Genomic DNA, 25814 nt, shown 5'->3' with positions numbered 1-25814 from the left:
CCTGATGTAACCCCGTGCATGTGTGACCTCTAACCTCGCTTCACCACTTAGAGTGCTCCTGAAAGCACAAAGTGTTCTGCTGACTCTGCTGTTTTAGCTTTGTACCCCTCTGAGTTGTTTCTTGTTTTTAACCTTTCCATGCATAGTGAGATAGCCATAGAGGAATATACTGTGTATTTATTTATTTATTTGACTTGTTTTGAATATGTATTTGTATTTTTGCAGACATATCTATATCTTCCTCTCCCGCCCAATTTAAAATGGAAACTTTTGTTTAGAAGTATTTATTTGATTTATTTCGATTAAATTTAACATGGACTTGATTAATTTGATGAGGCTTGGACTGCTCTATTAAAGATATTACTGACAGATAAATAAATATACCATTACAATGTTTGCCCCCATTTATTCACTTGCATGAAAAAGGTGTATCTCCATCTCAATGATGCTCTGCTACACATCAGGGTGATCATTTCACTGTTGCTACAGAGAAAGGTTTGTTTGGAGTTTGTTATCAGCGGAGCGTAAAAGAAAATATGTCCTCCCCTCTCAGAGCATCGTGCAGCTCCAGTGAAGATTAAAGCTCCGGTACAGATGCCCAGAGCAAGAGCGTTCTCTGGAGAGAGCTCCATCTTCACTTTCTAGTCTCCTGGTAAAAAGAACAGTAGAAAAAGCTTGTGCTGCTCCATTTTTCATGGAGTCTGGAAAAGCCTTCGTGGCACTTTGAGAAGAAGTGAGCAGAGTGGGACACGCTGAGAGGCCAAGGACAACAAAAATACAGCAGGGGGACTGTAACTCTACAAATCTGCCATAATGCAGTGTGAAAAAATACAACTTGGCAAACAGCAGTTAAATAATTGAAACGTGACTGTATCGTAAAAATGTATCTGAGCCTGAACACCTCATCCCACAAGCATATTTTATAATGAGTCTGCCTCATAAAGTGTTAATAACAGCATATCTTTAGTTTAACGTTCACCATTGACCGAAAAAATGAAGTCATATTCTACTTTTCTTTGTCTTTCTATAGGACACACACCCATATTTCAGCATTATCTCTACCTTCCATAAATTAATCATCAGCTCTGTCATCTTTAATTTACTTGAGTATCTTTTAAAGCAAACCCCCTCAAACACATCATCCCTGCAACTACACACACACACCCAAACTGTCATACACAAAAACAACACTGCGCTCACCACTTCATGCCCGATGCTCAGTGTTTTATACATGTGGGCATACAAATTCACACACGCACATACACAAGAGCACAGAGTGAAACACTGCGCTGAGCCGTTAACTGCTGACGAGCAGGAAAAAGAGACTTATATCCGCTCTGATTCCTTCACACACATCAGTCCCATTCGGGGAGAGAATGAGACAAGCGAGCAAAAGAGACAGATGAGATTCCCTCTGTTATTTACCCTTTGTACAGCTGTGCACACACACACACACACACACACACACACACACACACGCACAAGCACACGCAGACACACACACACACACACACACACACATACACATACACAGAGGATAGTCGACACATTTCCTTTACTTCTTCATGTGACTGTTATTAATTTAAAGGCGGATATTGTAGCGACATTCTCACACATTCCCAGATATAAGACAATGGACGTCACTGTTAAAATGTCACTGAGGTTCCAACTGCACTGAAACTATTCACAGGTAACAGTCGTTTCTTTTGCACACGACTCAAAAGATTCCTTGATGCTCGTCTTTTGTTGTTATTATCTTTATCCTCTATTCACCACATCCTGCTTTGTTTGATAAAGACTGTGGGGGATTTTCACTGCTGTGTGTTTTTTTTTAGATATGAATGTTGTTTAGGGAATTTCTGTTGCCCTAGAAAATCTCTAAAAATATTAGGGATATTTTTGGATCTTACTCTGGGGGGGAAAGAATACGTGAAGCATAATGCAGTGCTAATTAAGCACTGAATGAAATATAAAATCCAAATTAATGTGGGATTCTGGTTGTTACAGAATGCTGCTGCTCAGCTTATCGCACATGTGGGCTCATGCTATTGTTGCAGAACAATTCATCATTCTTAATAGATCATGGGTGTTTCTCTAAGTAAAACATTAATTATTACCATTTGTGCAGCATATTGTCCCTGAGGTGTGATCAAACTCATAATTACATAAAAATGTCATTAGAGAATTAACATAGAAGTAATTGTTCTTAAAGACCGCACACACAGTTTCCTGTTATTGTGACTGATCTCTGATCAGGTTGAGGTCGACTTGGGGACAGTAAGTTATGTCTTTGCTCTGATTCTGTCCCCAACAGGTAGAGATGCCAGTATGGGTATTTTTCATCAAAGATGTTTTCACATGTCACAGTTAGAAAGGTACAGGTATACAGTACATAATATAATACACATAGGCAATTTCCTGTATGTGCAAATATTCCTGGCAAATAAAAGAATTTTGATTCTGATTCGGAATTAAAGATGGATGTGTTCCATTAAGCTGCATCAGTTTCAGGGTCCTGGTATTGTACATTGGTCATTGTCACACTGTCATGACTCATTGGGACACTTTTAACACTTTTAATACTTGATGAAATAAGTTAATGTTATATTATTACTGATATATGTGCCTTTACTCTATGAAACATCATAATCTCCACTTGAAAGGGACCAGTCCAAATAAGAACTCTGTGTGCTGAGCTTAAAAGAAAAACACCATTCATCGGCAGATTAGTCTCAATGTGACACAAAAAAAAACAAAATTCATGAAGGCATTCACCCTTGCAACAATTTTGCACTAATTTGGTTTCCTGGGCATCTATTATTCCTGTTGAAATCAAACACACACATGCACCAGATGTTCTCTGTAATAAAACACAAACACACACTGCAGGGCAGCAGGTCTGTGATGCTGAACCACAGGAGTTTAACAAACATTTCAGGATTTCCCCGAACGTCAGATATGATCCTGATGAATTATTAATGTTTAATTTCAACTTCTTTATAGTTATGGAATTATTGTTTAAATCTTCTGCCTTTTTTCCCCTCTTGCTTTTGTTTCCTGTTAAATATATTAGCATACAAAAGACAAAAAATTAAATTGAATGCAAACCAAATCCCTTGAATCAAATTGAAAATGTATTTTTGTTTAGACTCACAGCATTATATTGTAAGGGGTTATATGAAATCAAACTTAGTGTCTAATGGTTCGGTTCTGGCTCTTGATGCTTCACATCATTCCATCACCACAGCAGTGTAACCTCTCAGTGCAAAGCAGTGACTGGAGATGTGCTGAACTGTATGTGTTTGAAATGAGAATGCGTAAACTTAATAAATTCAATAATTTTTGGAGTCAATTTTATAGGAAACCGCAACAATGATACTGTGCACGCTCATATATTCTGTACAATGGGGCTTATAAGAAGCTAAACTAAGCTGTGAAACGTCAGTCAGTATTACAGTCACTGACACTTCTCTCTGATCGGTTTCCATTATACTTTCTCTGCTGCACTTTCGTCTTGACGCTTCCTTCAGCTACGTGCTGTTTGCTCCACACGTCCTCGAGCTCCCACCTCTCTTCATCATGACATATTTAACTGTCGTCAGTTTGTGTCCATCAAGTGTTTAGAGGACAGTGTAGAATGATTTAGTTCAGGTTTGAGTTTAGGATTTGTAAGTACATAATAAACTTTTAGAAAAAATATATTTGATACAAGGGCATGCATATACTGTGTTACAAACCCACAGCTACAACCTTTACTAATAGGGAAACAAAGGTGAAAACCGTGCACACTGCAAATGAATAAGCAACAGAGAAGGTGGATAAATGGCTATAGAACACTGGATGTGTTACTGGGTTCTCTCTGACATGATGGGCTTGTTGGAAATATCCATTCTCTATCTGCACCACACACTTGCAGCCCCACATGCAAGCCAAAAACTCTTCCCGTCCTGTGTGCCAGTGGAGGCTGCTGTTGTTTGCACAGTTGCAGGCGAATGTTTCATGCACTTCCAGGCTCCAGCGTCTCACGTCCCTCGAGGATCCTTCTGCACAGACTGAGTGACAGTGAAGCTGCTGTTCACACAAACTGACAACACAGAACGTGAAAGCCAGCCTGGCATCTTCACTTCATATGGCACAAGTAACAGTTTGACCTGAGCATCAGAAAGAAATACACACTTGAGTATTATGCTGGCATAGTTGGTTGAAGAGAAATATAGAGGAATATTTTACAATATAACAAAGTGATCCACATTTTAAGTGGCTGAGACTATTTCTGTAATTGCAATTCCGTTTTAAAGGTTGATTTAGAACGAATCATCATTCTTCACGTCATTTTGAAGTTGCCTTCAATCCAAAACAATACTCTATTTTTTGTTTTGTAATAGGGAAGACACCAAACAGCGTTACATTTTCAGTGATCTGTAAAAATCAACATGTTCACAGACACTCTGATCTGTTAAATATGACCTAAGATGTCCTGTTGGACATGCTGAATTGGACAGTCAGTACCGTGACTAGAAAAGCTTCCACAATGACCTGGATAAATTCACCAGCAGCTAAACACGCAAATTGCTGCTGCCGAAAAAAATAATGATGCAATGTCGTTTGTATAACACTGTCCTCAAGTGGACAAATTGAGTTACTGCAGAATGCTGCTGCAGGAAATATGTACTGTATTATTTGTGACCATAACCATAAAGGTTGTGTTGATGATTTCAACACTTGGACAGTAAACTTCCAGCAGAGGATGATGATAAAGGTCTCTACAAATTAAGAAATATTGTTTGACTTGCTGTTCAAAACCCTGTAAATCATTTAAAAACTTAAATGGCTTATTATTCTAAAGATGTTTTATTCAAAGGTCAGGGTTCTTGCAGCATAACTAATAATTATAGGGATAAACAAGGCCTCATCTGTTGGGTGGGCAACCTGCAAATATAAAGTTAACATAAGCATTTCAAAAGGTAATTTCTTCAACAGCACGTTGTTAAAGGGACAATAAACCTTACATCAGATTTTTCACTAAAATCCCATATTGTAAAACACTTGTACTTTGGTCTGTTTATATAACATGCTTCCCAAGCAGTTTTGTTGTTTGTATTTTCAGGTGCATGAATGTGTCCAGTTGTAAACTCCCATTCCAACCCTTCAATTCATAAATGTACACTAAAATATTTTCATATTGTGATCTTTTTCTCTCTGTTATCCTTTACCTTGTTTCATACCTTAAAACAGGAGAAACATTTTTTATTCATCAATATGTGATTTTTGCAGGAGAAATAATGATATAGATGATATAGTATTAATTTGCTTTAAAAGAAAAGCAAACGTCTTTTTTTCTTACTTTGTTGAAAACGAGTTATGACCAAGACAACCAGAGAAGAAGACAGAGAATACATTAACAATCAGATACAAATAAAGGAAAATACAATTTTCACATTATTCCTCCTTAAAAAGATGAATATTGAAAAGATGAAATATTTATATCAATATTTGTGTCGTGCATTTTTCACCCTAGGCAACCGCCTATGTCGCCTGTACCAGGAGCCGCCCCTGATAGGGCCCCACTGTCTGTCAGTGCCTGTCAGAGCTCGGGCCCTAAATAATCAAAGAACAAGTTATTTATTCCACATCCTTTCCACACTGACGTCACTGCGCTGTCGTAGGCTGCCCTTTCGTCATCACGCACGTGTGCGTCGCTCCGCTGCTGTCTGCCCTTCACGTCCGTCCACATCCTTCCAGGCTCCACATCCTTCCAGGCTCCACTCCGCAGCGCAGCGATGGCCCTGCTCAAGTCCCACAAGGTGATCTACTGTCTGGGGAACATCTCTCCATCCCTGGGAACCCTGTCCACCCGCCACAGGTAAACAGCGGAGGCGGCACTCGCACCCAGCGGACACGCCCGGAACCCGGTCATCTGGGTTTGCTCTGCTGCGAGCTGTCACGTTCCCCCCGGAGCTAGCTTCACCAGCAGCATCACACACACACACACATACACGCACACACACACACACGAGTGTTTTCACGTGAATTGCTCTGTTGTTCGCCTTTATATGTAACGGTGAAGCGCCGTTACCCCGTGCAGCGCTGTGTGGCTACTTGTTAGCTGGTTAGCTTGGACAGGGGTCAAACCGGTGACCCGGGCCCGGGGACATGGGAGATCAGCTGCCGGAATGTGTCACGCTCCTCGGGTCAGAGCCCGAGGCTCCACACTTCCTCTCTGAGGTGCTATTCTCACTTTGGATGCTAACTCGGCAATGCTAACAGCGAAGCTACTCGTGAAAGTCACGTTGGGATGGATCACAGGTTCCTGTTAGCAGCGCACAGGAGAACCGAGCAGCTCCGATGAAGCTTGTACGTCAAACACAATCATCCTCGAACCTTGTGTCGTGTGTTGGGATTCATTTTATTTTCCTGTGTTTGGCTTTAAGGATAAACTTTGTAGTCGCATTTACGCGATCGCTTCCGTTTCATCAGCCCACGTACTGTTTGAGCTGAGCGACTGGCCGTAGTCGGGCAAGTTGTGCGAGCTGATTGGTTGCCGTGTTCCGCCTTCGATCGCTGATTGGCTGATATCTAGCAGTGAAGCTGAGGCAGGCGCCAGTGTCCTTTCTTATTCCGTTTGGAGGACAAACCACTTTAAGTCTGATGCTGAGCGTTCATCGGAAGCTACACTGATCGCACGTAGCTTCCGGCAGAGTAAGAACCAGCGTCATCTGACGTCTGTAGCCTGGTCTCTCCTCAGCTCCTGTTTCCAGTCCAACACTGGGTTCCGATTCATAGACAGGTCATATTTCTGTCTGACAGGGTGTGTCCACAGTTACTGCATCAGACTTGTCTCCTCATGTTCAAACACCTTCATCTTAATCCCAAGACTAAATGAAATACAATTGGGCCCCCCCCCTCATACACCTGTAGCCAGCCTCAGAAACAGTTGGATCTGAATTAACGGTATTGTAAACTCTGCAGGCCTGACCTGTAACTCCCCTCTGAAGCCTTTGTTCTATCGATCACTGATAACAGTCGCTGTGATGTTTATATAAACGCTGAAGTTCAGATGTTCAAAGGTTCTGTGTGCACGCAGCCTGCAGGTATGATGCGACCACTTCCACCCAGATGTTCTCCTACATGTAGTATTTCTGTTGCTGGGATTATCAGTTGCACAATACTACGAAGTGTACAATACTGCAATATATGTATATGCAATGAAAATGAAGAAATCTGATCTAATCCAGAACTTCAAAAGTATTTGACAGAATCACACACTGGGATTTGTGATGACAACACCGTAAGACCAGAAACAACAGCCTTAAAAATACAGTCTGGACATTATAAACTTCAACAGTGTGCTTTTTACCTGCGTTTTCTTATAGCTGCTGTATTGCACTGTAAAATACTGCTGCTACTGAGTTTACAACGTGTTAGTATCACAGGATCAAATGCTCCATTGTATTTAAGTGAACACTTGCATCACTAAACTCAGCCTCGCATCGGAGACTCTTGCCCTTTTTGAAGATCTAAATTTAGCTGCAAACTTTATAGGGTTTACGAAGTAGAGGAAACGTGAGACGATGTGTGAGCAGCAGTGCAGTAAAGGTCGCAATACGTGCCAATTCACTTTTACCAAGCAGATGTTTGACAGACTGTATTTATTGTATTCATGTAAACTGTCAAAGGTTACAGCTAAATTGCAATTATTATATAAGTAGATTCAAGATTAAAGTAGCAAGCCATTATGACATAGCAGCCAAATATCCTACAACAAAACAGTCAACACTGCAAAGACTTAAAGGCTTTTAACACACAAGATTAGTCTAGGAATGTTACTAGTTTATTTTTAGCTTTTAATTTGCAGTCTGATTTAAAATGCTAATAGTTTCAGCTCAATTTAATATAATGCAACAGTGTTTTGCTTTATGAATGTTTGTGGAGATAAACGCGGGAATCAGTTTACAGATATCGCAACACAGATATCCCCAGATTAACATTCAACTAATTACTGGTTATAGTGGTATAACCCACATCGTGCACAGAGAAGCCAGTTTGTGTTTTAGTCTTCCTCATACCAAGAAACAGTTTTTAGCTGATGGCCCTCATGCTAGGTTTTTCTCCCCCATCCATCTCTCCACTCGCATCTAATTTTACGTGGTTTATGTTTTTAAATATGAGGATTTATGATAGATATATTTATGCATTATATGGGAATAAATGTATAACTCAGACTATATTCTGATCCAGTGTTTGGGTTTATTACCATGTGTAGTGTGTGCAATTTGGTGCAGATCCAAATCAAAATCGGGATGTATTGAATATGAATGTGGATTCATAAGGAACTGTTATGCCTTTGTGAGGTATGCACTTAACTGAGTAACATTCCACTTGGCTTATTTATTAGTTGTAATGTTTATAAACAAGCAGTCGCACCCAGATATCTGACAGTTTAAATAATGCAGATATTGCAAAAAGCTTAAGGTTGAATATAATCTGTTTGTTTGTTCATATTTATATTTTCTTAAATGATACTCAAATGTATTCAATATCAAGTGTCCTGCTCTAAACTCTGTAGGGACCAGAGTGGGTTTTAGATCCAGATTAACTGCTACTCTTGATTTTGGACTCTGGACCTTCAGAATGGATTATAATGTTTGTTTCATGAAACTTGTGCTCGCTGATCATGTGTCGTTCACAAGATTTACGTTAGTGTAGTATCCTCAGGTCACATGAGTGTGTTAATCTCGAGCATTAGGCTAACAGCATGTCACAGGAGCACGGCTAATACAGTTATAACATTAGTGTGTCCGGTGTAGAAGCAGCACCGTTCATGACCTTGTGAGAGCGCAGTCCCTTTTCTGTTTGTGGGGGTAATGGCTGTTTTTCAGGGCAATGCGCTCAGATGAACTCTCATCAGTGAACTCTTGACTTTCCTCAGTGTTTGTTGTTCCATCCGCATCATTATTCTCCTCCTGTTCTGGTGTCTTTCAGCTCATGGTGGGCCGGAGTGCAGATGGGCCCCCCCGATCCCATCCTGGGGGTGTCCGAGGCCTTCAAGAAAGACACCAACCCCAAGAAAATGAACCTGGGAGTGGGAGCATACAGGGACGACCAGGGCAAGCCCTTTGTGCTCAGCTGTGTGCGCAAGGTAGAACTGCTGCCAAGCCTCCTTGAATATTTGTGTGTTTTTTCATGTCTCTCTATCACACACACACTCAAGCGTACACACACAGAGGGACCAACTCAGCAGTGAAGAAAGTGTTCAGGAGTCCTTTGATATCTTATGCTGAAATATTTATTGAAGCTTGGCAAAGGACAAATCCCAGGTCCATCAATACAACAACTGTGCATGATGAAGTCCGATCTCCTGTGGTCACACTTTAAACCCCCTACAGGTCATTTAGACTAATGGTTTGCTAGTTCCAAACAAGTAAATGTATTTTCTAGTTCTGGAGACAGTAGTACCTGACTACGCAGTTTCATGTGTGTGGTGTCTAGGGAGAGAAGCAGCCCTGTGCTTTGACCTTGGCCATGGCTCCTGCACTTCCCCAAACGCGACAGGCAGCTGCGCTACGTCTCAAAGACAGAAAATTCCATGACAAAGATTAATAGTTTACATTTTCACCGGGTGCTAGGGGGTCAGAATGTTGTTGCTGCTCAGGTTCTCCCTCATTGGTTCCTTCTTGCTTCTTCATCCTGAGCCCAGCTTCTGCAGCTCTGTGTAAAATCAGCATTTCTGAACATGTCAGCATTCCATGTATTTGGGAGTAAGACATGTGTTCGTAATTAGGAGAAGTTCTGCCTTGTGACCATGAGGAAGTGTAAATGCGTTTGTATAGAGTTGAACACAAATGTTTACTAAAATTATAGATGTTTTGTGTACAAACTGCAGAGTAACAGTCAAGGGAATGTGATGGAAATCTGGAGATACAAGAGGCTGGAAACAACAAAGTTATCTACGTGTATTTAATAAGGGGCTTTCTGCAGAAAGGATCAACACAGGGAAACCGCAAGGGTCTCAGAGTGAAGATGCAGGACAGTCAAATACAAGGGTCTTATATAGGAGGACTGAGGGCTGTCTCTTTGAACCAATCCAGACAGGTTCCATAGGTGGGGGAAGGATAGGAAACTAAACACAACAGCTGATTCACATGTGTTTCCTAAGGTGATAATAAGACATACACTCCTTCCTCTGGTGGGTAATTATGTCGCCAAAGGCTCTGGCAGTTCTCATGTCATAAACAGTTCAGATCATAAAACAGCTCAGGTCATAAAGTCATTAAACAGGGATGCATAAGGTTACTCATCAACAACAAAATCGGTTTCAACCATTCTAAGTTAATTTTTCCAATACAGGAATTACTGTGGTGTTTTGATAACATTTGATTTCACACTTTCTTCTAGGCAGAAGGTATTATTGCAGCTAAACAGCTGGATAAGGAGTACCTTCCCATCACTGGTCTGGGGGATTTCACCAAGGCCTGTGCCAAACTGGCTTTTGGTGCAGATAATGAGGTCATGAAGAGCGGCAGGGTGAGTTTGACTGTAGAATATTCCCAAAAACTGAATTCACTTCCAATCAGATCCGAGGGATGTAAAGTCCAGATCTCTTCTCCCAACAGAACGTCACTGTTCAAACCATCTCAGGAACTGGATCTCTGCGCATTGGAGCCAACTTTTTGGTAAGCTCTTCCTTGTTTTTGGTCTTTTTGCAGAAACAAATATTTTAGGTAAGATTATCTCACCATGTTTTTCCCTCGTCACAGTCTCGATTCCACGGAGGCCCACGTGACGTGTACCTGCCCAAGCCCTCCTGGGGAAACCACACGCCCATTTTCAGAGACGCTGGCATGCAGCTCAAAGGCTACCGATACTACGACCCCGCCACATGTGGCTTCGACTTCAACGGAGCTCTGGAGGACATTTCTGTAAGGCATGAATGATGAACTGTAGGGAAATGTGTTAAGAAACATTTACAAATTTTATTTCAAATATCATTTTTCTGATAATAATCCCGTAGGTTTATATGACAGCATGATCCTTTTAGAACATTTTGATCAACAAGTCTATTGTGGCATCTTTTCATGCTCTGAAATTGTGATTTCCCTCAAAAAATCACAAAGTATTTTATCAGTGGTTAGCTTTCGGTTTAACTAGAACTGAGGTATTAATGTTGGGCTGAGAGTTTTTGGTTGCTGGAAAGCCCTTTTTTAATCATATTTTGACTTTCACTTAAAAAAGAATGTACATTGTGGAATGACACTTGGTCAAAATGAAGTATATGGCCTGACTGTGTATGATCAATATGAAAATTGAGGATGTAGGTTAAAACTATTGCGGAACCTCAGTACGTCAAATAATTTATTCAGGCCCACCAATGATGGAGTGTCAGTCAGTCACGCATGCACATCGTTCAGGGGATGCAGTGCTAAACTGTGACTGATCCAGTCAAAAGTTTCTATCATATATGTAATCGGTTATATATCTGGCTGTAGGTGCTGCAGTGAAAACATTGTCCTCAAACACAGTCTGTGCTCTACATGATATTGATTGTTGACTCTCCTATACCTTCTGCTTTATCACAGAATATGCCAGACAAGAGTGTGATCATGTTGCACGCTTGTGCCCACAACCCGACCGGTGTGGACCCCAAGATTGAGCAGTGGAAGGAGATCGCTAGCGTTGTGAAGGTGCGCACATGTCGCCTCAAAAAAGTTCTCAGAATGACCTCAATACACATTCTCCTTTTATATTATAAACAAGTTCTTCCACTGTTGTTGAGCACTGTCCTTGTGTCCAGTCATTAAACATGACTAACTGGTTGTCTTTTTCCTGCGTCCTTCCCCTTTCCTTCTCACCTCACAGCAAAAGAATCTGCTGGTGTTCTTCGACATGGCCTATCAGGGCTTCGCCAGTGGAGACATCGATCGTGATGCCTGGGCTGTGCGCCACTTCATTGAGGAGGGCCACAACATCGTGCTGTCCCAGTCCTTCGCCAAGAACATGGGACTTTATGGTGAGTCAGCGTCCACTTCAAACTCTTCTTAGATAAATGTCAATAAAGATCAAAGGGACGTAACTGAAGATATTTGTATCTTATAAACCCATGTGCACAAGTATTTTTGTGACTGGCAGTGATGGAGTTCATGACCACAGAATGAAAAATCTACCTTGTTACCGACTGGGTGTAGTCAAGCTTGTGTTTTGTCACCACCTAGTGGTAAAACAATGATGGCAAAACATACTTATTCAAATATTCAGTCAGACTTTTCATACTGTATTGTGAGATAATATAGTTGCTTTCTTAGCTGGTCAGCTAGCACTGTAAATCACTGTTTAACTGTCATATGGTGCATGTTGATTTTCACAGGTGAGCGTGTGGGAGGCTTCACTGTCGTGTGTAACGATGCTGAGGAGGCGAAGAGAGTCGAGTCTCAGCTTAAAATCCTCATCAGGCCCATTTACTCCAACCCACCAATGAACGGTGCCAGAATTGCAGCAACCATTCTCAACACACCAGACCTGAACTCACAGTGGTACGTGCCAATTGATCTATACACACATATATACATTACTTTCAGGTTCAAGTCTCCATCTTTCATATGCATCAAACCAGTTAAAATGTAACATAAAAATCTAATTATTGAACTTTTTGATGGTTCTGTTATTCCTCCCAGGCTGGAGGAGGTCCACGGTATGGCAAACCGCATCATTATGATGAGAGAAAAGCTGGCAGCTGGACTGAAGAAGGAGGGCTCCTCTCACAACTGGCAGCACGTCATCGACCAGATCGGGATGTTCTGCTTCACAGGCCTGAAACCTGAACAGGTACGCACACACACACATCGTTGGTTCTCACTGCGATGGCTAGTCGAGGACGACAGAAAAATATGTTCCTCATTAAAATCAATGCTGAAATTTAACCAACTGTATCAAATGATGCCGTACAGCAAATGTATAACTCGCTTAAAGCCAAGAAACAGTAGAGATTTTTTTGTGAAAAATAAACAAACGACATACGATCTGTTATCTATTTTCTGTGGACATGAGAATGATATCTATCTTTTCATCAAACTGTCCTTTGGCGTTAAACTATTCCTTTTAGATGAAAGAGTGCTGAGAACATTTTACAGTTTACAGAAGAAGCACCTGTACCAAAGAAAAAACGTCAGACAGAGCGTTATAGGGACAAAATCACAGACCTTCTGGATTTATTAGTAGGATAACACATTACTCCTATCAGTTTATGTTCTATTAACAGTGACCTGCACTGACTTTGTTGTCAGTGTCCTACTTATAACTCCAGAAATCTTTCTCTGTCTGTTCTTTGATTTTGTCAACAACTACCATCTGATGGTTACACTGGGCCGGTTTGCTGCTGAGGATCCTTGAAAGCATGAAAGTACTGACGCGTGAATGTGTTGTGTTTGTGTCCATGTGTTTTCCCACAGGTTGAGCGCTTGACAAAGGAATTTTCCGTGTACATGACTAAGGACGGCAGAATCTCCATGGCTGGCGTGACCTCCGGAAACGTGGGCTACCTGGCAGAGGCGATCCACGCGGTTACCAAGTAGAGCGGATCATGCTAGAAGACCTACAAAATCAAAGCAGCGGTGTGAATGAGGAGCGCCATGTGCTACTTACTCTCTGTCTGCTCCATTCCGCCGTTAGAAAAGAGCTCAATATTTACTTAGACTTTTTCTTGATTGGATATCATCGTATGTTCAACTTTGTCCCTGTTCAGCAACTGCTGCTTTTTTCCTCTTTTTTTTTAATTTTAATTTTATTTAACTGAACAGGCTCCCCCTGCCAAATTCTAAAGAAAAAAAAAGAAATCTCCCTCTCACTAATTGAACTGATGTCTCATCTGTGTGTATTTGTCACGTGGAATCAACTGTTGGCTGTGCATTAGTGTCCTAAATGTGCACTGCATCCGCTCTGGGCACACTAGAAACCATCAGGAGACTAACACTGGGGTCATGCTAGGCTGTGCATTAGTTTTACATGCAGGGCGAGATCTCCCTCACTATTTGGAAGCCTCTTGAAATACCAGAGTTATTTTTCTTTTCTTAATTTGAATGGTTAAGTCGTAGCACTTTATAAGCAGCAATGCACTGTTTGAGTTTCACATTTTGTTTTAATCATTAGACCTTACAGGCATTTGTCAATCCAGTAATCTATTCACTATTCAGACTAATCTGTGGAAGTTCACCTGAACTAATCTATCATCTGGTAATTTAGTCTCCTTATTATCTCTGTTTGGAATGTGCCCGTCAATCTCCCTTGTCTTCAGTACGTTTCCACTAAACCTGCAGGGCCGCAGTCTCCCGGTCAGTCCCTGAAACGAGTCCACAAGCCTAAAGAGTTCAACTCGGTACAAAGAAGTGATCAATGACTTCCGACAAAGGTCTTCATCTACACGTTTGCACTCCCAGCTCATTCACTGAGATGTGGCAGTGAGTGAATCTGTTTAGCAAGTCTTATGGCACAGGTGGCATTTAGGAATATGTGCTCTCACCCAACTCTGCTCATGCGTCTGAAACGTCTGGCACTTTGCCTCCATGTTTTTCATTCTGTCATGAAATAATAATGGATCATCGGACATGTACCTTATTGAACAAACAATAAATTATTATAGAGTAATCATCTGTTCTAATGTGGGTTTGTGTTTTCCTTTGTTACCCTAATGTCATCAGTTAACCAGCATTTCACACTTCTCACCATGCATACATGCCTGCGTTTATTCTGATTGATGGCTTCATTTACATTACAACAGTATGTATAGCTGTAGGTTAACATCAGGATAATGTCATAACGCTTATCTTAAATACCTATAATCGTTGATAGTTTTGTTTCAGCTGGTAATCAATGACTATTAGAGGTTTTGTGAGAGTATATATTGTTAATTTTCCTTTCAAGTAAGAAACTTTGCGACCCACGGTTTCCTCTGTGAAATACTCACCTGTGAGCATTCCGATTTTGAAACAGATAACGGAATTTCACTTGTTTCAGTGCAGCACCAAGTTTGTATTAAGTCGACTAATTATATCAAAATCAAGTAAAAGTTGTTGAAGGTTACAAAGTAAATTTCTCTAAGAGCTTCAGTACAAATTTTAAGTACTTGTATTATCTTGAGTGCTTTCTCATGTCAGCTTTTAATTTTTCTCTCTTACTTGAAAAAGTAAGACAAGGGTCAAATTTAGATTTAAAAATGAAACTTTATATCCAACAATATCCAAAGTAGAGCTGAAACCATTAGCCAACTAACAGAAGATGAATAGGCAACTGTTCTGGTCATCCTAATAAGGTATCATAGTGCCAGCTTCTAACATATGAAGCTTTGTTATAATTTCTTTAAATTATATAAATGTCTAATTTATTTGAATAACTGAGGTTGGGACTGACAATAAAACATTGTGAAGGTGGCACTTTGGGCTCTCGGTAACTGTGATGGCATTTCTTGCTATTTCTGACTTTTAACAAGACAAACAACCAATTGATTAATTGGGGAATAATTAATAATCATTAACATCATTAATAATAAATAAATTGTAAAGAAAAACAGTCAAAAACTACAAAATGGTGCCATCACATCACAGAACTGCACTAAATATACCTGTCTCCTTGCACTGTGTACCCTGTACAACACTCCGCTCCATATACTGGAACACTTACTTCATATCATATGTGATATGTGTTAATATAAACCATATTGATATTATATATCATTTTATACAATAATATTGTCTTTTGCACACTGTCTACAAATTCTTACACTCATAGTATATTATATTATCTATTGTATAGTCAAATACTTATATTTATACCTCTTCTATATATCATATCATATTATATCATACTCTTTGTATATTCTTTGTATATATAAGTCTATATACACATATTTATACATGTGTACATATTATTATTATTATATTTACTATTATTATTATATATACTGTTGCTGCCATTATTACTATATATATACTGCTATTATATTGGTATAATTACTATCATATATAAATATATATTATGTTATATTATATACTATATATACTGTACTATTTTTATATACTGTCTAACAATAACATTACCATCGTATCATCAATACTATTACCATAATCTTGCCACTGCACCTTATCTACCTATTTATCTTGTGTTTCTGTTTTTATTCTTTCTACCTCAATATTTTTTATTCTATTCTATTGTATTGTATTTTATTGTATTCAAATATACCGTTGCTATGACTTAATTTCCCTTCGGAGATGAATAAAGTAATCTATCTATCTATCTATCTATCTATCTATCTATCTATCTATCTATCTATCTATCTATCTATCTATCTATCTATCTATCTATCTATCTATCTATCTATCTATCTATCTATCTATCTATCTATCTATCTATCTATCATCAAGCATTGAAAGTATTCATTTTTACATTTTTCCTTGAATTTTTTAATACACTTTTTTTATAGTTACTGACTTTCACTTTAGTGCTGTTTTTTTTATTCGTAATGCAGTATTTTGAAACAGGTGGAGGAGGCCCCTCTAAACACAGAGAACTACGCTACCCACAGTTCCACTCGGCCACGGACACGCCCAGCTGCTTGGTCACATGACGGAGAGTCACGTGTCTCTGCTGTTTTCACCCAGCTGCTGTGATTCAGAGCTGCTCAGTCATTCTATGTATGAAAACACTAAAGCTGCTGCTTCGTTTTCTACACTTTCTCCCCCCGAGCGGCGACGAGGACGCAGCGGAAGTAACCGAGGTAGAGAGGTGTGTTGTGTTGTGCTGTGTTGTGTGTCCGTGAAGGTGCGTGGTGTTTGCTACTGCAGGTGAGCAGAGGACAACACAAGTTATTGTCACGTTAATGAGAAGTAAAACGTGGAGTCTCACTGAAAGCCGGTGTGTTGATGTCAGCAGCTGATGGTCGAGGTCACATCAGCATACACAGGTCACACTCCTCACATTTCAGGAGACACATCTATCTATATGAGTATTAATCTCTATTGGCTATCTATCTTAATGAGTATTCATATATCTATTGGCTATCCTGCTAGATTGAAACGCTTCTATGTTGATGCATGTGTAACAAAGATGTCTCTCGGTCTCAGGAAGAGTAAATGAATGTATGTGTCTCTGTTACAGATCCCTGGTGTGCACCGTTCAGGCTGTATGAGAGTCAGGCATCATGGATTTGCAAGGATAAAGGTACGCTCATAAAAATGACTCAAAAATGAACTCAATTCAGTTTCATTTGTATAGAGCCAAATCAAGAGAGATTATTCCAACAGGTCCCACTACGAGCAAACACGACTGTGGGCTTAACCAGGAAGTAACATCTAGCAGAGTAATTCATGTTGTATTTAATACAGTGGCCATAGTCACAAAAACACCAGAAAGTAGAAATACCTGATAAATATTTGCAATGAATGCATGTGACAGGGAGGCAATTAAAACACATGGATTCAAACTCTACAATCCACATGTGAGAAAATATATATTCAGTGGATATATATATATATATATCTATATATCGTGGATTTCAACTTTTTAAAGTTTTTAGCAGAGAGTGCAGAGTGTAAATCTATAGGATGAGTTTTCCATAAAGTGAGGGCCACAACTTTGTAAGAACTACCCGCTTAATTTTTAATCTGGTTCGTGAGACCACCAGTTAGCCCTGGTCAGAGGACCTGTTAGATTACCTACTTGGGGTTGCTGTGTGTATGGAGCATGTCGGTGATGTAAGCAGGAGCCTGACCTTGCAGTGCTCCACATGTGGAATCAAGTATCGTCAAATAATATCCGACATTGATGGGAAGCCAGTTTAGAAATGATAAGCTACAAGATAGTGTCACTGTGTTTTTAGTTTTCATGCTTGAGATGCATCGTGGTGTTATAAATAACTCTACTGGCTAATCCAAACTTTGCTCTTAAGAGCCACAGATGATCAAAACCTGCTAGCCTGGCAGTTATATGTTCACATGTGGGTTAACCGACTGTTACACATTAGACAAGGTTATTGGACTTCAACATGTTAAAAAAAATGACTGGATATGAACAAATTTCAAATAATTTAATTATCAAGAAACCATAGTTTCAATTAAAAAAAGGTGTCATCCTGTGACTGAGCATCTCTTTCTGGAAAACATTACTGGAAAACATTACTGTGAATCTGCTTTTTTGGTATTTACACATGAAATCCAACTGCTCATTTACAGTCATTTACATAGTTTCTTGATAAGATAACACTGTGTTCAGTTGTCATTTTCCAGTGCATGTGTCTCAAATATACAAACTATGTTTCTGTACAGGTCGAGCCCTGAGTGGCTCCTCCATCACACTGGTGATAACTGAGAAACATCCGCTGCTCCTGAAAGCTGTGGATCTAAAGTGGCACTTCACTTCCCTGTGGATTCAGACAGTTGAAAACTGATCTTCAGGTTTTGGTGAGGTCTCCCACGCCGAGCCGCAGCCCATCAAGTCATGGCGATCAACGCTGACGTGGAGGACTGGGGGGGCGTTGGGAACAGCGACTCTGGAGAAAGGGCGTGGCTCCTGCAGAGCCCCAGCGTGGAATCCGTGCAGCACCTTGAGACGGACAGGAGGAGGAGTGGGGGGGTCTCGTCTCTGGGAGCGGTCTTCATCGTGGTGAATGCGGCGCTGGGGGCGGGTCTGCTCAACTTCCCCGCAGCTTTCAATATGGCTGGAGGAGTGACTGCAGGAGTGACTCTTCAAATGGTGAGGACATCGCAGTGGAAATGACTCCTGTGCACGACTCCTGTGGAATGAAGCACGTGTTTTCCGCTCATTATCACCATAAATGTCGTTATTACTTCCTTTAGGTTTTAAAACTCTATAAACAGAGAATGACAACATCTTTGAAAACAGTTCAACATTTTACAAACTGAGGTGCAACTTTTTCAGCCCGTTTATACAATGCATAAGCATTGTATCAATTTTGAACTCTTGATGAAAATTATTGTGATTTGTTTTTGATACTGTTTAATTTCCCACCCCTAGTTTTAATATCCCAAATTTGGTTGTCATCCCAAAGAAATAATTATTCATTCATCTGATTATATTTTTCCTTGAAAGATATTTCACAAGTAACTTGAAGCAGTGTCTTAAAATAAGGTCGGCCCAGGAGCCAAAAGTTCTTCAGTTCAACAGAGAGAAGGAAACTACTCTGGGCAATAAGGTCCAATCGAAGCTTTGCAGAAAAATACTCCTTCTTCGTTTTAGACTGCGAAACATTAACCCACCAACATTTATCAGGCTGATGTACATTTCTACTACTTCAAACCAGTGGAAACCTGACGAATTACTTAAGTTTCCGCCTGATTGTAAAAAACTTGCACTAAAGCTGGCTTCAGCCCAGACAGACACAGTATTTACACGTTAGTCTGCTTTGAAATGGGATCTATAACATGATGCTTCCTGTTTCAGTTTATGCTGATCTTCATTATTACTGGACTGGTGATTCTCGGCTACTGTTCCCAGGTCTGTGACTTCCTGAACATTCTTTATCTCATGTTTCAGCCTGTTTCTCTTTTTCTTTCCTCCAACATCTACATTCTCTGATGTCTTTATTTATTCTTCATAAGTGCTAGAATTATCAGAGCAGTTTTCTTGGGACATTTTTTTATTGTCTGGTTGTTCTTTAAAAAGTACAGCGTTGCACAAATGTTCAGACTTTCACTTCCTGATTGGCTCAGACTTATGCTTAGATTTTAAAACCTTGGATTGAGTCAGCACATTTTACACTTTGAAGGACTCTGACTTTAAAGAGGATATTTGTTCGGACCTAGAAACATCTGGAGAAATTTGTTTTTTAAATTTAAACAAATGTGTCATATTCAGCCATAGGATGAACTTGTCTTGAGCAGTACCATGAAAACGGTTGACTTCATGAGTATGAATTGGCTGATTGCAGTTATCAAACTGAACCAATACTTTCTCCATAAGCATGTCATTGAGGCCCCTGCTGCAAATCTAAACTACATTGTGTCCTTTCTTATAACCAGAAACATATGACACCTGCTCCTTCTAACTACACTCGTGCTGTGTTTCAGCTGCTTTAAATGAAATCACATGAGCTTTATCAGCAGGTTTTTTCTTTTTACAACTGACGGCGAAGAAAGAGAGAATGAAGCAACTGTGAGAACCTGATTGACTAAATGGGAAAGTGGAGGGTAGGAGGGCTGTTCCGGAATCTGTTTTTGAAACCTACCATTAGGGTTTTATTGAGTATATATATAGACATGTATGTTTTGATGCCTCCATGCTGACGACGGCCAGTGTTTTCAGGTTAAACGTGATATCTTAAGCTTCAGCTTGAAGAAATGTCATGGGGCTTTTATGTCTTTGGCCTCTTGAAAGTGATATCTCCAATGACTCCAATGACGCTGTCATTGGTGCATGTGACAATAAAGTTTGATTTGATTTGGTCAGCATTTGGAGACTTTAAGAACCGTCAGTGATAGTGGAGGTTAATTTATAAAGACTATGGTGTATTACTTACTGTTGAATCCACGACCACTTATCACCTGTGTGGTTTCTCCAGGTCAGTAATGAAGGCACCTATCAGGAGGTTGTTCGAGCCACGTGTGGGAAATTCACAGGAGTCCTTTGTGAGGTGGCCATCGCTGTCTACACCTTCGGCACTTGCATCGCTTTCTTTATTGTCATAGGTGACCAGCTGGATCGCTGTAAGTATCGCCATTCACCTGCCAGCCCCCTTCGGCTTTATTTAGTGCTGATTGTTCTTTCACCTTTCACATTTGCCCCACATTTATTAAGCAAAGGGAGACGTCTGGTAGTAGTAGTGTTAATTAGCTTTTTACAAAAGGCAGTGGCATCATTGAAGAGAGCAAAGAGCATCAAAAACAACACCACTCAGCGTTTTCGCTCAGTAAATGTGTCGCTCATGTGATCCACTCTTGCATTTCCTTGCACTGAGATGCTGACAGTGGAGAAACCCTTCTCCAGGATGTTTCTGCAAATAGACGGTGACCTTCCACCTCTTTCTGTCTGTCTTTTGACATGAATGAATGAAGTTGCTGTGACTTCAATTAAGCAAATATCTGCAGCGTATACAGCAGTTTACTGTTAATTCCAACTGTGGTGCTTTTTTTTAACTTTTCTCCGGCGCACAGCCTCCCTCTTCATAGTCACTCACAGGGAAGAATTCTTAAGTATCAACCAATGTCACAAAATGCTAAATATAAATATAAATAAATCCAAAGCAGTCCTTTGTATGTCGACAAAGTCCAAAAGAATATAATCAATATATCGATAAATAAAATCCACATATCCAAAAATGTGATTTACAATAACTTAACTTCCTTATAAACAAAAACAGGAGAAAATGTGTTCTAAAGGGGAATTGTCAGTCTACCCCTTCTGACTCTCAAACACAAAGTCATGTCAGTCTGTCCTTCTCAAAGGTTTTTGTAAATTCCTGTTTCTGTTTTGCAGTGATAGCAGTTGTGGCTCATGACGCAGTCAATGGTGGCTTCTGGTACACTGACCGCAAATTTACCATTGTTGTCACTGCAGTCTTGGTTATTCTTCCTCTCTCCATTCCCAAAGAGATTGGATTTCAGAAATACGCCAGGTACACTCTTTTTGTCACTGAGGTTTAAAATCAGTTCATGTTTTCTTGACTATTTTTAGGTTTTATCAGATTGTTCTTCTTTGCAGTGCACTGAGTGTGATGGGAACATGGTACGTTACCGTTGTGGTCATTATAAAGTATATCTGGCCAGATAAAGAGGTGACTCCGGGATATATTCCCACCAGGTTAGTCAGACACTCACTTGATCTTTGTCTGTCGACTCTTTCACACACGAACCTTGTTTCATTTGCTAAATCCTTGTTTGTTACAGCGCTGCCTCCTGGACAGCGGTGTTCAATGCAATGCCCACCATATGCTTTGGTTTCCAGGTAATCTCATTTGGTTTAATCTGAGATCATATAATTACACCTTTTTTAATATTGGATTATGATTTTGATGGATTATTTTTGATTAATGCTCTTCCTGCTGATCTCTCTCTGCAGTGCCATGTCAGCTGTGTGCCGGTGTTCAACAGCATGAGCAAGAAGGATCTCAGACCTTGGGGTCTTGTGGTCACACTCAGCATGATAATCTGCCTCTTTGTTTACATAGGAACAGGTACTGTGTCGGTTGACTGGTTAATGTGTTTACTTATTATTATTAAGGTTCATTGTTTAAATGTCACTTTACTGCTGGAAATACTGAAGTTGTCTCTTTGGGTTTGATCAGGTGTCTGTGGCTTCCTGACGTTTGGATCCAACGTCAGTCAGGATGTGTTGATGTCGTATCCTCCTGATGATATTGCTGTGGCCATTGCAAGAGCTTTTATTGTTATCTGTGTCGTCACATCCTACCCCATTCTACACTTCTGTGGCAGGTAAGATACAGTACAAACTACAGCTGCTATAAGCAGCAGTTGGTCGGGGGAGCTCTTCCCTGACTGATGTATCAACTGTAAGAAAGCAAATATTGCATTCGCTGCCCTGTTTTTCTGAATTAATATGATTCTCTGTTTTCATGTGGAATAAAAATCTGCCCTGCTCTCAAAACTGTTTCAGAAAACACAAAACAATTTTAATTCATAAAAGCTGAGTAGAGTAGTAAAAATCTCATTAGTTGAACATGAACCAAATGTTTGGGATAAGCCTCCCACACTGTAACATTAACTTAATGTCAACATAAACACAGATACTCGTATATCTGAGCTCGGCTAATATCATCTACTGAATCTGCCATGATGATTGATCACTATAGTGATGCTCTGAACCACAGAATCATTTTCAGTGAAGATATTGCACCTAATACATGTATAGAGAATCTACTAGATGTGTCTTATGATCTACATTAAATCAAATGGTTTTACAGCATCTTGTTACCTCACAAAGATGATATAGTTACATTCAGGAGGATCTAAAGTTTTATCATTTAAAAAGTGGGGAGAAGAGAAGCTCTGGTGTTGAGTCAATATCTTCAGTTAAGTTTTCAGAAACTGTATTGTTGATTTAAAACAATTTGTTGCATTCCTCTTCAGTGATACAGAGAAGTTTTCTGATTCATCAATGTTCTTTATGAAACCTGCTCTCTTGTGTGATCTTGTGGCTGCAGGGCCGTGATCGAAGGGCTCTGGCTGCGTTACCAAGGCGAGCAGGTGGAAGTGTGCGTGCGGCGCGAGCAGAAGAGGAGGATCCTGCAGACCCTGGTGTGGTTCGTCATCACCCTCGTCCTCGCCCTCTTCATCCCAGATATTGGTCGGGTGATCTCTCTGATTGGAGGACTGGCAGCCTGTTTTATCTTTGTCTTTCCAGGTAAAACTGCCCTTAATGAGTTAGCTGCTGTTTCTCGTTTCTGCATTCAAATGCCAATGTCTTTATGCAACGTCTCTTGTTCTTGGCAGGTTTGTGTTTGATGCAAGCCAAACTATCAGAGACAGACAGGCGCACTGCCAGGTGAGATGCTGCTTATTCATGTATAAATTCATTCATGTAGCTACACATGAGTAGTGAGGATGTGTGTAGCTGTAGTTTTTTCGCACTCGTGTATCAAACAAAGAATCAGCAGGGATTTGAATCACAGTCAAGCATCTGTTTGTAGTAAAAAGACCCTGACATACTTGAACTCTTTTATGTGGGGCAGCAACTCACCCACAACCTGGAGAGAGCTATTTGCTATGACTTTATATTTTCATAGTGGGTTTATCAAAGCTTTAAATATATTTATTTGGGGTGTCTTTAACTTTGTCCATCTGTTTCAGTGTTGGAAATAAACATGTTGAATTCAGTTTCTCAGACACTAATGACCTCGTTCTGTTTTACAGCTGGCATGGATTAGTTATCTTTGGTGTTGTCATGGTTATAATTGGCACCTTCATCTTTGGCCTCACCACAACCAACTCCATCTATCAAGACGTCCTCAGCTAAGAGGAGTGTTCATCGTCTTCGTCATTGAAGGAGGGGAATTATTAGTCCTGCTCTGCTATTATGACCAACTGGATAAGACGGAGAAGCATCTTTATGACACTTATTTCAACTAAATCATCAATACCACTGCGGCATGTGACATCCCTGCGCCACACAGAGTCCTGCGCTCAGTCAGGGAGCAGTCGAACATCATAAAATGCCCAAGTGGCTTCAGACACTTTGCCTTTTTAATTTCTCTTTTATTTAAATTGCATGTTTTATTCTTTTTATGGTGCTTTTAAGTTGCGGTGGTGAAATGGCGTAGTCATTCCACAGGCTTCATTTGGCTATGGAGCCTCTGCATGGCCGACACATTCCTGTTTACAAGAGCTGGAAGAATTTGTATAGATCTTTTTTTTTTTTTTAGGTAACACATTGTTTTTGTACTGTGACTCTAAATCGTATCTTTCTTATCATTGAGAATTGACAGACGCTGTTTCCCACGTCTACACTTTGTCTCTGCTGATAATTGACCCACTTCTCAAGATGTTTCTCTTTCCAATGACAAATCGAACCCAGTGATGGGTTTGCACACACTAGGACACAACATGGTTAATGAGTGTTGTTAACTGCAGGGCTGATTGATTTGTTTACTTCCAGTTTTCAGGTTTTTATAATACATTAACTAATTGTATTACACTTTAGAATAGATGCAGGGAGTCATTCCTGGTTTCATAAAGATGAGATGTTGATTTTATAATTGGCTTTGAGGTAAAATCATGTTTAAGTTTGTACAAAGCTGTGATCATGAAGCCCTACAGGCCTCAAAAACAGGTTGGTTAATATGTGTGAAACAGCGAAGTGTCAAAACCACATGGGACTGAAAACCACACGGGCCATTCATTTTGCACAGATCTGCAGGTTGCGCAAGACAAGCAGCACATCTGCCGTCAGGATGTGGAATCTCAAGTCTCTTCAGGGTGCAGGTTCCTGACAGAGCAGGGTTTTGAAATGACTCCGTAACCGACGGTTTGAGTTGGCACTTGTACACGCTGCAACTGACACAGTTCAGGAGAAGACACTTAGTTGAATGTTGAGCAGGAGGTTTGATTAACATCGCTCAAGAATGTGATTCAAGGTCAAGAATGATGTTTGTTTTTTGGCTAAAACCAAAGTGTGAAGTTTATGTTGTTTGATGCTCCTTGTCTATTCAACACTAACAATGTGATCTGTTAAGATGTACATTATTTCATGAAATGACATGTTCAATCAAATTGCAAATTAATTTTAAGTATATTTAAACTGAACAATCAAAGCTAAACTGACTTTAATCCTGGTTTTACATTTATTCCTTTAACTTCAGGAATTCTGTTTGATCCATAATGCGAGACTGGCAGCCTTGTTTTGACCAGGTTTCAGTTGACTCAGCAATAAGGTGTTCTACTTTTTTTTAGATATGAGGGACAAATGGTAAAAGGGATTATTTTTTAATTTTGTTAAGGTCCTGGTTGATAAGTACATATTGTAAAATATATTAATTCAGTTTATTTATAGAGGGGAAAGAAGCTGCAGTTTAAACATTAATGCTGTGTGGGACCCGACAATGTTCATAGCGTCAATTTTATTTAAATTTCTTTAAAGGTTTTAAACCATTTGAGATTTTTACTGTTTTACAAATTTCCAATTTGTCAATTTTCAGGCTGGTAAAATGTTCAACTTTTACTGATGCTTTTGTATGAATCAAATCATGTGTCCCTGTCATCTCACACAGAACTATGACTCTGCAAATTTGTCATTCATTTGGAAAATATTTTAAGAACCTACTTATGATGCTCAAATAAATTCCAGTCAAAGCATGTGAATGAATC

The 25814-nt window shown here is 39.9% G+C and overlaps 2 protein-coding genes across 3 annotated transcripts; both read left to right on the top strand.

Moving 5' to 3' along the window:
- Window positions 1-5694: 5694 nt before the first annotated feature.
- got2b (glutamic-oxaloacetic transaminase 2b, mitochondrial) lies at window positions 5695-14634 on the top strand. Its single transcript, XM_061067768.1, has 10 exons — window positions 5695-5863; window positions 8983-9139; window positions 10396-10524; window positions 10614-10673; window positions 10758-10919; window positions 11577-11681; window positions 11857-12007; window positions 12362-12527; window positions 12669-12819; window positions 13443-14634. The coding sequence occupies exons 1-10, from the start codon at window positions 5781-5783 to the stop codon at window positions 13563-13565; spliced, it is 1287 nt and encodes a 428-aa protein (XP_060923751.1). The 5' UTR covers window positions 5695-5780; the 3' UTR covers window positions 13566-14634.
- A 2014-nt stretch (window positions 14635-16648) lies between these two features.
- On the top strand, window positions 16649-25802 carry slc38a7 (solute carrier family 38 member 7). 2 transcript variants are annotated; one of them, XM_061067870.1, is made up of 13 exons: window positions 16649-16759; window positions 17140-17202; window positions 18306-18732; window positions 19441-19494; window positions 20558-20702; window positions 21472-21610; window positions 21697-21795; window positions 21882-21939; window positions 22054-22168; window positions 22280-22427; window positions 23156-23355; window positions 23445-23496; window positions 23865-25802. In XM_061067870.1, exons 3-13 carry the CDS (start codon window positions 18478-18480, stop codon window positions 23965-23967), a joined length of 1368 nt encoding a protein of 455 aa, XP_060923853.1. In that variant the 5' UTR covers window positions 16649-16759; window positions 17140-17202; window positions 18306-18477; the 3' UTR covers window positions 23968-25802. The 2 variants fall into 2 exon arrangements, with proteins under 2 accessions (XP_060923853.1, XP_060923852.1); XM_061067869.1 differs by having other exon boundaries at window positions 16649-16767.
- Window positions 25803-25814: the final 12 nt, after the last annotated feature.

This window comes from Limanda limanda, chromosome 3 (assembly GCF_963576545.1).
Source record: "Limanda limanda chromosome 3, fLimLim1.1, whole genome shotgun sequence".
Taxonomy (NCBI): domain Eukaryota; kingdom Metazoa; phylum Chordata; class Actinopteri; order Pleuronectiformes; family Pleuronectidae; genus Limanda; species Limanda limanda.
Note: the sequence above shows the minus strand (reverse complement) of the source record. Positions and strands in the feature narration are given on the sequence as shown.